Raw genomic sequence first — 16,077 nt, forward strand, 5'->3', positions numbered from 1 at the left:
TCAGGGGCCCCCTTACATATACACATCAGCGACCACTATCACAGAGAGGGCGGTGATTCACCCCAACTGGAAAACACATGTGGACACGGAAGCAGAAGAACTGGTTAAAGTTAAGTTAAGTAAAGTAAAGTTAAGTGTAGAGAGAGAGAGAGAGAGAGAGAAGAGAGAGAGAGAGAGAGAGAGAGAGAGAGGAGAGAGAGAGAGAGAGAGAGAGAGAGAGAGAGGAGAGAGAGAGAGAGGAGAGAGAGAGAGAGAGAGAGAGAGAGAGAGAGAGAGAGAGAGAGAGAGAGAAAGAAAGAAAGAAAGAAAAGAAAGAAAGAAAGAAAGACAGACAGACAGACAGACAGACAGACAGACAGAACAGACAGACAGACAGACAGACAGACAGACAGACAGACAGAAAGACCAGCACAACAGACATGCAGGCAGACAGAAAGCAGACAGAAAGAGCAGTCTAACGTGTTTCGTGACGAGAGAACAAAAACAGGGCGGGGTGGATCAGTACTTGTTAAGTCTCACTCAACCTCTAATTATGACACTGTTTATACTATACTACGTAAACAGAGCAGCGTAACGGAGCATATTGACATTTTCAATATGGAGGAGGTTTGTTTACACCTAATGTGACACAGACAGTGGCTGTTTTTTTTTTATTGCCTGTGCGTCTCTTTCCTCCCCTCACAGTTGAAGTCATTAGACGAGTCAGGCAGGCTGAGCTAGCTGCTGCTGAGACACATGTGATGTGAAGGCACTTGTACTTAAGTCTCAATAGACAACCGAAACTCGCTTATCCGAGTTCAATCCCTATTGATTGAAGTGTTGGAATAACATGAAACGGAGAATACACAAATGCACAAGGTGAATGGTGAAATGTTCACTGGCATTTAAGAAAAATAGTTTAATGAGCAACGTTTGTAAGAAAAAAAGATTTCCACAAGGCATGGTTTAACAAAGATGTTAACGATAAATCATGGCTTAAAATGCACTGTAATGAGCTGTAAATGTGTCATCTTAACTGGCAGGGCATGAAAGACCACAATCTAACATTTTAAGTAAAAAAATTAACAAGCATGCAAAGAGTAATGTGCCATGTTAACATATTCAGTGAGGCATGCTACTGGGGCACTTGGAGTGACAAAAGTAACCTTTGAGGACACAGTTGTGAACTTCTGGCATGGAGCCCAAGGCAACAAACAGTGATTAGTCTGCCAGAGGTGGGCGAGAGACATGGGAGAGAGAAGGAATGAGAGAGAGGGGGAGAGGGACGGAGAGATTTGAAACAGTTCCTAGTGTATTAACGCAAGACGGTTTTCCTGTCCTTGTAAAACATTTCTATTCATTCAAATACTTCAAAAAGTCAGAGAGAGTGAGGCAGAGTCAGAGAGAGAGAAAATTAATTGATCGAGAAAGCTACAATATATATATAGAGAGACAAGAGAACAGAGAAGAGAGGGATGTACAGAGAAAAGGAGAGTGAAACAGGGGGAGATAAGAGACAGATTCTATTCAAGAACAAAACGACACGCTTTGTCAAACTCAAGCGATAACTAACTAAATAGGACAAAGTCGTCACGCGACCTACTTTCCACCATAAGTGGACCAGTCAATCAAACACGACAATGGGAGAGGCAGGAAGCCCTGAGTGTGTGTGTGTGTGTGTGTGTGTGTGTGTGTGTGTGTGTGTGTGTGTGTGTGTGTGTGTGTGTGTGTGTGTGTGTGTGTGTGTGTGTGTGTGTGTGTGTGTGTGTGTGTGTGTGCGTGCGTGCGTGCCCGGGTGTGAAACGGAGAGCGAGGCGTGGGGAGGGAGTGTGCGACGGAAAGAGAGAGAAAGAACCAGGAAAGGAGAGGAGAGACAGGGAAAGGGGGACAAAGAGAATAGGTACAAAAAGATAGAAAGGCAAACAAAGAGAAAGACAGATAGACATGAGCAGGGAGGGGTGAGGGAACGGGCGCCAAACCCCCATGTGGTCAGTTCATCTCACTCTATCTTTCGCTCTCTCTCATTACCGACACAGGTCCACACAACAAGCTGTAGAAGAAGCATGTACGGCATGGAGATAGAAGAATCATGTATTTGTCTTTATCCAAGCCGATGTGGGCATCCATCTTGCCTCTCAAGCCTGTGAACACGCGTAAAACACCAGTGGAGTCCAATGTTATCGCCGTACCTGGCACAGATGTATGAGTGCATATTAAGGGGGGCAGGGGTGGCACCAGGGCCCTTAATAACCTACTATTGCCACAGTCAGCCATATCATCTGCTGATGAATGGCGACTACTGTGGGCCACGTTATTTAAGCGGACATCCGGGAAGACGATGTGTGCCGGCCGGAAAAAACTAGGGAGAGCTTGCAGTGTTACAGCAAGCCGCCACTGCTGCTGCTGCAGCTACCGCTGTGGCCCCGGGGCCCGGCTCGTCACGCTCTGCTCCCTCTGTGCTACCACCGCCGGACAGAGTCCCGTGCGCTCTGCGCGTTTCTGACCGAGTTGGGGGGGCCACGCGTCTTACATATCATTTAGAGGATTGAAAGGAAAATCACAAACAAAATGTGTGCGCACACGTGTGCAGACACACGCACAGGCGCACGCACACACACACACACACACACACACAAAAACACGCTGAATCAGCTGGAGACCGGGAAGTCCAGAACACATCAAGTTAAAAAGAGACTCTTTATTTTTTCCTCTGATGACTAAGCGGTTCCCGGCCAATAGCTATAAAAGGTCTGCTGTTCCCGTTTAGAATACCCTTTCCAGATCGAACTGTATTAGGACCAGTATAGACCAGTAGACCCCCCGCTGGGAGTCCTAGGAAGGATGGGGTTGGTTGTTCCGGCTCACCGTAACATTGTGATTCAGCTACTTTGACAGTTTTAGCTACTACCCGTCGTTGAGTATGCGCTTTATAATGAACCATGTCGACCATGGCGTTATACTCTGAGTGTTAGAGAAGCTTAGCCCTCTTGTACGCTGCCCACAACTTGAACCGCTCCCCGGAAGCGGAGCTCCACACATCCACACATACTCAAGTGCCTCCACAAAGGCAATCTGTCGTCACCAAAAACGGGACCTGAGTTCACAACGTTCACAAACTGGTTGGCGGAGACAAAAAAACAAACACGGAAACGGAAACATACGATTATAACCCCGTTTTTGGGGGGTTCACTGGCCCTTTAAACCTTTGGAAAGTTCCTGAATGCCTGTCTAACTCTGTTGTCGTCAACTAAATATCAGCTAGTTAAGCTGGGGTGTCTTTTTGACCTTGGGAGTAAAAGCGCCAGAAAAAATTGGGGGCCAAATATAGAACCAGTCCATCCAACTCAATCCAATAGGAGCTTTTAGCCACGAAAGGAAAGAGAGAATATGCATGATGCTATTTTATATATCCATCAATCCATCATCGATCCACAACATAGCGCAAAAAGCACAATAAAACCCAATATGATGATAAATACAATATTGATAGGCCACACATTAATGCTTCAAGCCCAAGGCACACAGAGGGCAAATATATAGGTTTAACGGACCAATGCACAAGTATACTGAGGCTGTATTTTTGGGTGAAATAACGAGCGAGGGAGCGAGAGACCGAGAGCGAGAAGAGAATGCCTGCCAACTGTGTGATTTCATATAGCACCACATTAAATATATCAACATAACACTGACGCACATAAAAACAAGACCCGGGGAGGTCAAGTCTGAGGAGAGGGGGGCATGCAGGGGTGAACGCAGGAGAGGTCGACTGTGGACTATTAAAAACACGTCTTCGTCACGCTGAGTCCTCTCACTTCTTAAGAGTACCGTCAACGGAAAGACAACGGCGGCCATGAAACATTCAACACGAGTGCGGTGAATTGCTTTGGACAGAAAGAGAGACACCTTCCTCTCGGTTTTCTGCATGCAAGTATCAGGGCAGTGAAAGAACTGTTCCGCGGTTGGATAAAACTAAATCTCAATTGGCGTGTTTGCATCGGATGGCAAACTGCTGTTGGACAACATATGTTGACAGGACAGCCAATGCCAGCAGAAGGAGCTGGCCACAGCTCCCATGTAAGGACACATGCACAGCATGACCGGTCAGCCATTACTGACCTGTGTTTAGAATCAACAGTGGACACACCTGTTCTTCCTTCTTGTATATCATTTATGGTACATATATATGTCCATCTTAAGTATATAGTATTTCTGTAATATGTTGTATATTTCATTTTTTTTTTTTACAAATAATACAATAAACATGTGTTATAACCAATTTTGTTGTCATTATTTATTCAGCATGTAGAGCAATGTAATGTAATGGCTTGACTGTTTCAGCTTGAAAAAAGTTTTTTTTATAAATTTCACGATTTTATTTTAATGTTTTTATCCAAACAAGCGAGAACAGATTATGTAGAGCGATATACAATTGAAATCGACTTTATATAAAATAAATTGGATTTACAAAAATGGGAAAAAAAATGAAATCTGCATTATACTGCATATATGCTCTTCTGAAATATCAGTTTCACAGAATGTAAAGAACCGCCTGACACAGGACTTTTATAGCTTAGCTTGCACGCTTCTAGTGACGAAACCTCTGGGCAACGGTCGCGTGTCTTCCACACACACAGCAACTGGATACAACGACTCCCAGTGCTCCATGTTGCCGCGCAACCAATCGTCTATATGCTGCGTAGCGGAACTGTGTTCATCTCCCCAGGGTCTGGGAGATCAGCCACTGCGAGGTTATCGTTCCATACCTGTCCCGCAAGGTGCAGGACCCCCTCCTTCAAAACACAGGCTTCCATAGCTGGCAGCATGGAAACACAGGAGTCATGATATAGTCCATGTCATGAACTGTAGAACTGTAGAATTCTGCATCAATGTGAAGAAACTGTAACCTAGGCTGACGTCTGTTAAGGACATTCGAAGGTCACCCAAATATGAAAGAAAATGCAGCGAGGCCTTTGTCATAGTGATATTTCTACCCTTTCACGTTGATAGACTTGCTGCATTGAGGTACGTCACAATGGATTCCCTTATCCAATCAGTCGTGCTGTGTAGACTTCTTTTAGAAGACTACACTTCCCTGACCCGGACCATCAGTCAGAATCATTTATCTGCAACATCTCTCCTGACCCAGACCCAGATGTATGTCCTACAACATCTCTCCTGACCTAGACTAAGACCATCATGTATCTCCTAGAAACATCTATCCTGACCCAGACAACAGACCATCATGTATCTCCTACCACATCGCCCCTCACCCAGACCCTGATCATCATGTTTCTCCTGCAACATCTCTCCTGACCCTGGGCATCATGTGTTATTCTGTGCCTTTATGGACAGGACTGTGAGGACAAGTGAGCTGAAAGAGAGATGACACACTGCATAGGACCGCCAATCGGAATCGAACCTAGGGGATCCAAACCCAAAAAAATTCAGCCAAGTCACAAGTTACCATAAGTTACCAGCACAAACAGTGGGAAGTGTGTGTGGTGGGTGTATCTCTCTCTCTCTCTGGTCATGGTAGAGTGGCTCTCTGTGGCTGTGACCCAGTGCTGTGTCTCATGGCAGGGAACATGACACCCCTGCAGCACACTCAGTTTCCAGTTTAGCAAGAGGAGGGCTGCAGGCTTCAATAATGGATGACCAACCCCTCCCGGGACCCCCCCTCCCGGGGAGGGGGTTAGGGTGGTGTCAGGGTAGGAAAAAATATAAATATTGAATACTGGGTGTGTGTGTGTGTGTGCGTGCGTGCGTGCGTGCGTGCGTGCGTGCGTGCGTGCGTGCGTGCGTGCGTGCGTGCGTGTGTGTGTGTGTGGACATTTTCCTGTTCTTCCCTTGATTTGTGGAAGTTAATCAGAGGCTGCACATTGGGAACATGCACGTTTGGTTGGGGGTTGGAAACGCGATAACAGAGCGAGAAACACAATTATAATGCATTATGAAATAATGCATTATAAATATGAATTATTCATAATACAGCAGCTTTTGGGCTGATTTTTGGGCGGATTTAACCCCAAAGCTGTACCTCAAGGAAACAATATACTGGAATGCTAACCCAGCAACATTCCTTATACGCATAATTGACGTGTTTACATATGAACCACATACGTCAAAACTTCACCTTTTGAAACAGCCTAGTTGACCGTTTAGCCAGCATACAATCAGCACAGTTCATCACCTACTTAGTGGGTGTTTATTTATAGGCTTGTGAATTGGGAAGAAATACATACGGGAGCAGGCCCAGAAAAAACTAGAGTCAGAAAAGACACAGACCTGACATGGTTATGGAGAAGGCAAATTCAAGAGGAAAAAGTTTAATAGAGTAGGCCTAATAGACGTTTGAATGTTAAAAATGTTAACATATTGAATATGGGAATCAAACAACCCTAAATCTAAACACCTACACAAGCTGAAACCAGCATAGGTTTACTTCAACCAGCTTAAACTAGCACAGGTCCACATCATCAAGCTAAAACTAGCACAGGTCCACTTTGAGAAATGGGACATCCGAAACAATTTCTGGAAGGGATATCTTAAAAAAACGACTTGTGGATACACAAGCAGGTGCACCGTTCACGACACTTCAAACTACTGGTTGGCATTTTGTAAACGGCATTTAAACTCTGTGAGCGAATGGAAAGAGGAAAAATAGGTGGTTTGTGGTGGGAACCGGTTAGAATTCAAGCTGGGGGTGTGGGGGGGAGGGGGGGTTCAGAAGGAAGGAGAGAGCTGGTCTGTGGTGGAGGGAAGGCCAGATGGAAGGAGTAGGGAGGTAGAGCGACCGCATCCAACACAGTGGCTTTAGGCTTTGACGACGGCCGAGCGCAACAAAAACTAGACTTGTCGCCATGTTCCTTTTCTGAAGGAAACGTGTGCAGTAGCAAGGCTAATACAAGTTTAAAAATAATATCTTAATGTGTCGGGCATGATTCGGGAGAATGTGCACCAACTTGTTTGTCATTTGGGTTTACGCAACAAAAAAATTCAAGCTACAGGAAAATAAAACCAGCTGGACTTTATCGACCACTTTGTCAAATCAGGCCTGACCATCGGCTTGGTCAGGGTCTCTCTCTCCCACTCTCCCACTTTCTCTCTCCCTCAACAAATCACAGGATGACTACAACAATCATCCTGACGGCTCCCTACACCAAACTGAATAAACATCTGCATGTGTGTTGCAGTCTCTCCTTTTCCTCCTCCCCTTCTGAACATAAAGATGTGATGTACTCTGATAAGGTTAGCCGGGGCCATCTCCCAGCCCCGCCCCCCACAACACTCACACAGCAGCTGTCTTTCACATGTAGTATAGAGAGATGGTGTGCATGGACGTGCACGCACTATAAAATTCCAGAAATTCCAACCTGTTTACTCTTTCCTCCCCTTCCCCTCCTCTCATTTACTCATTCGTCAACTGCCTCTCTTCCTTTTTCCACGATACTTCCATACCCAACTTTGGTAGCAGAGGATCTTGGCCCGAAATAACATAGAAATGCTGTTGACATACGTTTTGAAGTGACGATTCAGACAGGACGTCAAACAGTGACCTCCCTGACCTGCTCCGTGACTCTGTGGTCAATAGCGCTCAGCTGCAACACGTTACTCATTAACTCTCCTCCCATTTACAGCCTCCAAACACACCGTTCCTGTATCCTTGTCTTATCTGCATCAGCTCATCCAATAAACACACACACACACACACACACACACACACACACACACACACAGCCTCACACACACACACAGTGAATAAAGAGACTGTGCAGGGGAGGAGGGGGACAGAGAGACAGAGAGAATCGTATAAGAGCGAGATGAAGGTTTGACGATGAAGGTTTGTAGTTAGTGGCTACATGTACAGATTCACGTGTGTGTGTTTTACATGCCCATTTAAAGCCGTCCGTCCACGCGTGTGCGTGTGTGATAGATGTTTGCTTGTGTCGGAGGAATAGCAGCAGGCTGTGTCAATTATATTTATAGAAAGCTAGATAAAAGAGCTAGAAGGAGAGCAGGTAATAAGGGACCGGAGAGAGCGTGTAAGTATAGGAGGTGTTCTGACAGTGGAAAGGGTATACAATGTAGTACTAGTAATGCTATAAAGTGTGTGTGTGTGTGTGTGTGTGTGTGTGTGTGTGTGTGTGTGTGTGTGTGTGTGTGTGTGTGTGTGTGTGTGTGTGTGTGTGTGTGTGTGTGTTCTGCTGACAGTGGAATGGGTATACAATGCTATTACTGCTAGCTAAGCTGCTGGTAGGACTTCCAACCTCATCGCCAACCACTCTGCGTTGCCATGGTAATGATGTCTAGCACGTACTCTGGTGCACACCTACAGTTTTGGGTAAAGCTGAATCTGCCAGCTGTATTTACAGCTGAACAAGGTTACCTTTACTGTTGCATCATCTGCCATTATCTAACTGACATTTAGCGCCAAGATGCTGGTCAAGGCCTTTCAGATTCAATACATGAAGGATTAAGTGAAACCCAATCCCTTTACACCTCCTTTAAGTACACATTAAGTGTCCATTAAGTGTCACACACACACACACACACACACACACACACACACACACACACACACACACACACACACACACACACACACACACACACACACACACACACACACACACACACACACACACACATTAGTGAAGAGTTAGCTGGGGAAGACAGGGCTAATGTTGATCTGATTGTTGCCAGTTTCTAATCCTCAGACTAGAGGGTGGAGATTAGGGATAAAGGGGGAGTGTTTTACATGACTAGACAGAGATCTAGATAGATCTCTCTAAACCAGACCACCACTTTTAAAGCTGTTTGTCTGGTTGACGTTAACATCAGATGCCATGCGGCCATGTTGGTTCCAAATCAAACACTGTCAGCGGTTTCTGTAGTTTGAACTCTGACCCCTGCACTGAACCCAGTCTCTGGGGAGGACTTTCTGAGATGAACAGCTCCCAGAGATGTCTCTAGAAATGCAGAAAACCCATAAGACGCCGGCAATGGCTGCGGCGAGCGGTTAAAAATGTAAGCCAGCTAGTAATTTCCCTGCTTTTGCAGCCAGTCGAAATGAAGGGATCAGCAACTGTGACACTGCTGGCTCTAAACTGGGGGCCAAAATGGCTAGTCTTAGTGTCAGGGCAGACGGGTCACAAGAGGAAAGAAATCACCAGGATTTTCTGAGGGATGTTGATAAATAGATTTGCTCCGTTTGACCTGGGATCTATACCACGAAGCGAGTGCAACATACCCAGGGTATCTTTTCCTTAGCTGGCTTCAGTAAGCCTAGCAACCACAATGACGCATAATCGGAGTGACGACGATGGTTCCAACTCGTTAAATACACCCAGGATTTCCCAAACTAGCTAGTGAAAAACCCAGAATTGATCCTGGGTTTTCAGTGTCGGAAAAAGGGAACCACCATTGTGGACAGTGAAAACCCATGGTTCAACCTGGAATGACCTGCGCTAACCTCAAATCCTGCTTTGCAGTACAGTGCTCTGGAGTACACACATTCAGACCTGGAAATGTAAGTGGTAATGTTGGAATCAACTTCGAAATGATCCTATCTGCTCCATCGGAAGATAATGGCATTGCAGTGGAAACGATGCTGTGAACTTCATGTAACCATGTACCCTAAAACAGCCAACGCTCCCTCCCAAGCTTGCTCTGAACCCCTTCATTCTCTCTGGCCAAGAAGGCACCCCATTCCCGGCGTTCCGTGGGATGAGAACGCCTGGGAACTAGGTTACCTCCTGCTATGGTAACTCCCCCACTCTCTCTCTCTCGCTCTCTCTCTCGCTCTCTCTCTCTCCCTCTCTCGCCTGTTTAGATGGAGAAAAAGGACTTAATGGTTGTGTCACACAGCAGTAGTGCAAAGTGTTTCTTTTTGAAAGCGAAAGAAATGCTTTACAGTCCCCGACAGCCAAGAGACTCCTAATTGACCAAATCATTAATATTTTACACACATGTGGTTGGAGTTTACCCGTAGGTCTGGTGGATCTTTTTGCAAGTCAGGATGTGATTGTTTTTGGTGACATCAGCTTTAAAAATAAAATAAAAATCCCTCAGGGACACGAAGACCTTTCAACACACACACACACACACACACACACACACACACACACACACACACACACACACACACACACACACACACACACACACACACACACACACACACACACACACACACACACACACACACACACACAGCCAGAGGGGATGGACAATGTGGCCATTGAAGCAGAGGCCAAGCTTGTCCTGCAGTAACCCGCCCACAGGTATGTTGTGAATCACTGCAAATAGAACATTATACAGTCTGTTGCCACCCATGTAATGGCAGTGTTAAATGAAAGCTCCTTTTCTTCAGGTTCTGTCAAACAAACTCGTAACGGTGCGATGCCACATGTAACCATAACAAGTACTGCTATTTTAGGGGCTGTGTAAGTTAAATAAACACGTAGAAATTACGTAGAAAGTGGACACACCCCAGGCGTGCGAAGAAAATCACTCGCAGGGGAAACGAGCGCGGGCTCCTGTCCGTGCTAGATGAAAAGACGTGAGCCCCCACATCCAGCAGAGATTAAAAAAAGACACAGGATGAAATGTCCGAGAAGGTGTGGCTGACGAAGACTGAGGACCGCAGAAACACCACCTAAACCCCAACCTCGCCACATAGAAGGGCTTTGCTGGAAGGAGAAGGGGAGCAGCCATGACAGCACCACTGTGAAATATACCTGTGTTCTGTCTGTGTGTATATCACGGTCTACCATTTATTAAAGCAGGACTATACGAAATGTATTAGATGTCTTTAAAACGAACAGGGCTCTCAAACTTCTACCATAAAAAATCTAGGACTTCCCTTGCGTAATCTCGGAAACAAACAAGACAGCTGTTCTGTATAGCCACTTATAAATATAATTACATAAATACAAAAATCGGATGCGGTAATAGGCGGAGCTGGGTTGAGGGGGCTGGGGGGAGGGGCAGCCCCCGTGTGGGTGTTGCATCCGTGCCCTTGTAGTCACATTGTAGCGTATTTGAGCTCTCCCGCGTAGTGCACTGGTGCTCCCATAGAAGACCCACGTTTGAGCCCTCGCATGTGCTAGTAGTCACATGGTAGTAGCACTCTAGCATGTTTTAGCCTGTGCATGTAGCATCGGGGCCCTCGTGCATGTGGTAGTAGCACTCTAGCACGTTTTGGCCCTCGTGCATGTGGTAGTAGCACTCTAGCACGTTTTAGCCCACGCATGTGTAGCATCAGCGCACTGGTAGTCACACCCCTCGCACGTTTTAGCCCTCAGAGGGGGTGGCTGCACACAAGAAGTACTGCTATCAAGGGTCAAAAAGGTTTATTATGTAAGCATATACAGTAATAACCACTGCTAGGTCAGGTTAAATGGTTTGTGATGTGTTCATCCACGACAAACAAACAACCATTTTGTTATAGTCCACAAAACATGGATTTTAACGGCATTATTTGACTTTCCGTGTGACTTGCTGTGTGGCCCAATGATGAACCAACTTTAAGGCAACATCCAGCCAACATCTGAAAACATAGGCTTAGCACCTGGTCATCACACAGAAGTATCTAGATGAAGTCACCCATGTGTTCATGGGTGCCATTGCGTGCGTGTGTGTTTGAAGTATTATGCAACGGGAGAGTTCCCTCCAGCTGCGCCTCTCTTTAACCCCTGCCTCCTTGAAACTCTCTCTCTCTCTCTCTAAATGCACCTCTGTTTTATCTGCCATAAAATAAATCCAAAGAAACCTTAGGAGAATGTTTAAAAAAACGAACATCTGATCTTCCACTCATGGATTCATCTCTCTTTTTTATGCACTTAAGTGGTCTGAATACTGGATACCTCTATGAAGATCAGGGCCAAGTTCATCTGACAGTAAATTAGCCGGGCATGCGGCCCATGCATGTAGCTCCAGGCTACGTTGCTAGGCTGCTACGAGCTGCTGTTCTATTTGTAGGTAGCTGTAAATTAGAGGTTTGATCACTCCAGCTAATGGCTCTGAGAGCGTGGAACAGGAAAGAAGGAGTGGGAGGTTTGAATTGGACTCTGCAAGGCCCGTGCTCAGAGCTGATGAGGTAGGTATTAAAGGGATACTTGTTCAGAGTCAGAAAAGAGCAGCGCAGAGAACAGAGCCTTACAGACTTCGAGAGCCAAGAAGCTGGTGTAGTAATAGACACAAGCATTAATACAGCACACAGTGAACTGTTGAAAAAATATATATATATATACAAATTTTATGGGTTTTAGGGAGAAAGATGTGGAAAATACACATGGCTTGGTAAACCTCTTGAGGGTAGGATGTAACAAAGGTATTATTGTAGTGTAAGCAAACCCCCCTTTTCAGCCCTAACAGGAACACTGAGATTGAAAAAAGGATGTATGTGCCAAGAGTCGGAAGAAGGTGGGATGTTTTATCCCCATGGTTGCGACCCATTTGAGATACTTTTCAGTACCGGCATTGTGTATGAGCTTTGTAAGAGAAGCTTAAGCCTTTCTCGTAGGTGGATATCCAAATCAACTGCTACTCAGACGGAGCTTTACACACACACACACACACACACACACACACACACACACACACACACACACACACACACACACACACACACACACACACACACACACACACACACACACACACACACACACACACCTCGCCACCGGTGTCCCTTCATCCTGACGTTAAAAGGCACTTTGACCTCACGAAAAGGCCCTCACCTGCGTTCAAGCCCTAATGAAACGTTCGCGGAGACTGTCAAAAATATAGGATTTTACTCCTGGTTTACTCAACGGCCTTATTTTAGTAACAGTGAAAAATCTCCCTTTGAAAAGACATTCAGCACTTGAGTCAAGAAGGACACAATGGGTTACTTGTAGCGCTTGTAGCACTTGCTGACTGATGACAACAGACACGTCCACGACAAACCACACAACGGCCCGGCGTGAAAAGCGTTCCCACGGGGGGGAGGGGCGGGGCGACCTTACCGTGGGGCGCGCCGTCATGGTGGGAGGCGGGTGGCCAGATCTGCCCCGTCTTGCGGACGCTGACGATGGTGGCCTCCGACATCACCACGTGGCCCCCCTGCGGCCGGTGGTGCTGCCGCTTCTGGGACTGCGGCGTGGGCGGGCTGCTGCTGTCGTACGAGTGCTGGGAATTCTGGGAGTTCTGCGAGGGCGAGCGGCTCTTCTCCCGGTAGGGCCGGCGGAAGGCGGTGCCTCCGCCGCCGCCGCCGGTGGTGTTGGTGGCGGTGGGGCTGGGCGAGACGTGGCTGGACTGGCCCGAGGAGAAGTCCTCCTCGCTGGACGTCAGGTTCTCGTTGGAGCTGCAGTCCGGCGTGTAGCCACCGCCGCCGCCGCCTCCGCCGCCGCCGCCGCCACCGCCGTCCTCAAAGCTCCCGGGGGAGTAGGATCGGCGTGGCCAGGTGAGGAGGTGGTCGTCCCCTCCCCCGCCATGGTCCCTCATCATCACCCCTCCTCCTCCTCCTCCTCCTCCGACACCTCCTCCCACCGCTACACCACTGCCTCCTCCTCCTCCTCCTCCTCCTCCGCCCTCGCCCATCATCACCCCGCCCACGTACACGCTGGAGTACACCTGGAAGTCAGACGGTTGCCACGGCGGTGGCGGCGGCTTCCCGCCGTTGGCGCGGGCCGGGTGCCGCGGGTTGGGCTCCCCGTCTTCGTACTCGGCGTCGTAGCCGCACGTGCTCTCCGTCGACCGCCCCCTGTACACCGGCCGCGTCCTCAGCTCGCCGGCCGCCGTGGCCAGGTTGCCGGGCAACGAGTGCAGGGACCTCTTGCGCTCCATCTGCATGGCCTGCGTGCCCAGGGTGCTGATCTGGTCCGAGACCTCGCGGTCGTTGACCCGCACCAGACCCCGGTCGTGGTGGAACTCCATGTTGGTGTAGAACGGCGGCGGTTGCTGCGGCAGCTGCTGCTGCTGCTGCTGCTGCTGCGGTTTGTCCCCCACCTTGGCCACGTCCCCCGCCGAGTGGGAGTTGGCCCGCTTGATCCTCTCGAAGTTGGAGCGCAGGGCGGCCACACCGAGGCCCATCCCCAGCTTGTCCTTTGGGTCGATGGGGAGCTCCTTGTCCGGAGGCTGACCGGGCCTCCGTGGGGACACCGAGGCTCCGCCGCCGCCGCCTCTTTGCTGCTTGGAGGGCGAGAGGCCGTCCAGGCTGTCGCAGGACTCGGCCTGCTGGGGGACGTCAAACGCCGACTGGAGCTCCAGGCCGTCTCCGTGGGAGGCCGACTTCCTGGCCGGAGGGGGTCTGGGCTTGGACCTCCCGCATTCCGCCACGGGCTGGAAGCGGCTTCTTTCCCCGGTGCCACCAACCACGCCGACTCCCCCGGTCTCCTGCATGTGTGGCTGCTGGGACGGGCAGTCGGCACCCTGTGTGGCGTTGGGGTCGCCCCCCTCGTTGATCGGCGTCTTCCGGAAGCCCCATCGTTGACGGTCGTAGCTCTTCCTCTCCTTGGCCAGGAGAGTCTGCAGGTAGATCATGCGAAAACGCTCCTTGTTCACCTCTTGTTCCAGCCGTCTAATAGTGGCTTTGCATTTCTCCAGCTCCTGTTCGATGCCCCCCACAGACCGCAACTCCATTTTAGGGGGCTCAGACTCTGGGAACTGAGCTTTCCACGCTTCAATGAATCCCACCGGTTCCACCATTGTCCACACGGGGATGATGTCAGCGTTAGGCTGCACGGTCGGTCGCTTAGAGTCCTGCTTTCGACACGGGGAAATCGGTATCGAAACGGAAGAAAAAAAATCCCACAATCCAACAATAATTACAATACAGCAAATCCGATCAAAACTGTACAATCTAACTGTTTACACTTATCCGCGGTTTCGCAGTGGCAATAATGAATCTGAGCAGAAGTGAGCGGCTTCCCGTTTATAATATCATCGGGGGATGTGTATAACACGGGAAAATGTGAATTGGCTTCCCGTTGGTCGTGCATTATTCCAAGAAAAAAAAAAGAGTCCCTTAGCGATCTGTAGAGAGAAAAATCTCAGACGCAACACAATGACAGCATCTGTCTTCGCTCAGACCTGGGCTTTGACTGTAGCGTGGTGTGGGGAGAAGTAAAACCAAAAGGCTCCTTATTTATTTACTCTTCATCAACACTTCACACCACCAAGCCGATGCGGCCGTTCGCCATCTACTTGCCCACGGTTCATTCATAACACTGTATTTCTGAAACCCTTTGTACCTACCAGTAACGTCCAAGGCGAACGGTGGAGAAAGGGGCAATAACCGACAAGAAAATCACTTTTCGCAAAAAAGAAACAAGATTATCCAGTCTGCCTCGCGTTTAAATATCCTGGAAGAATCGGTCTTTCTTCCGCCGTCTTATCCCATTTCAGTGGGCCATCGCGATATATGTGGTTTTATAGACATTTCCTTGGCTGTGATGGTGCTGTGTGTGTCCCCATCTCAGTGTAGCAGCAGAGAGCTGCAAGAAATGGGAGGGACCAGACTAAATATGATTGACAGTCTTGCTGGTTAAAGAGACAGAGCAAAATGTTTTTGGTTCTTACCTGAAGGATTTAATTTTTCTATTGGTGGTTGCACAACAAAACAAATCGAAATGCAGTGTTTAGTGTTTACTGCTTATAATTTTTGAAAGAATATTTATTCGACAATGTTTTGTAGGCTACCCATAGCCTATTTATAAATTAAATTCAATACGTTGCTTTGCGTTATGTTCACAGATGTTCCAAACACATATAGGCTGTATGATTTCTAAAATAATGAGACCATTATTAATGACTTAATAAGATTAGAATGGTATTATGCCTTTAACAGACGTATAGGATTAAGCTCCAAGCGTCTCAAGATCAAAATATTAAATACCGTTCAACTAGTGCTTGTCGACGAGCCACATCCTCAGGTTATTAAGTGCAGGTAGTGCTTGGCGAAATATGACTCAACAATGACACCTTGTGGTTGAGTTGTGTCAGTGCAATGATCTGGACAATTGGGTCTGCATGTTATCCAATTTACGAGACAGTTATAATGTAACTTTCATATCTTTAATATGAAAGTTACTTTTTTAAACGGTGTACCGTTCT

General features: G+C 47.8%; 1 protein-coding gene across 1 annotated transcript in view; it reads right to left on the reverse strand.

The window, feature by feature from the left end:
* bcr (BCR activator of RhoGEF and GTPase) overlaps positions 1-14,849 on the reverse strand; it is a gene marked incomplete at its 3' end in the record, with an annotated part of 55,564 nt that extends 40,715 nt beyond the window's left edge. Inside the window, exon 1 of the mRNA XM_084486359.1 lies at positions 12,990-14,849. Within this exon, the coding sequence (XP_084342485.1) occupies positions 12,990-14,670 (1,681 nt within the window). The 5' untranslated portion in view covers positions 14,671-14,849. The remainder of the gene's footprint in view (positions 1-12,989) is intronic.
* Between the last annotated feature and the right edge of the window lie 1,228 nt (positions 14,850-16,077).

The sequence above is a fragment of the Micromesistius poutassou genome (genome assembly GCF_964030765.1).
Source record: "Micromesistius poutassou genome assembly, chromosome: 22".
In the NCBI taxonomy this organism is placed as follows: domain Eukaryota; kingdom Metazoa; phylum Chordata; class Actinopteri; order Gadiformes; family Gadidae; genus Micromesistius; species Micromesistius poutassou.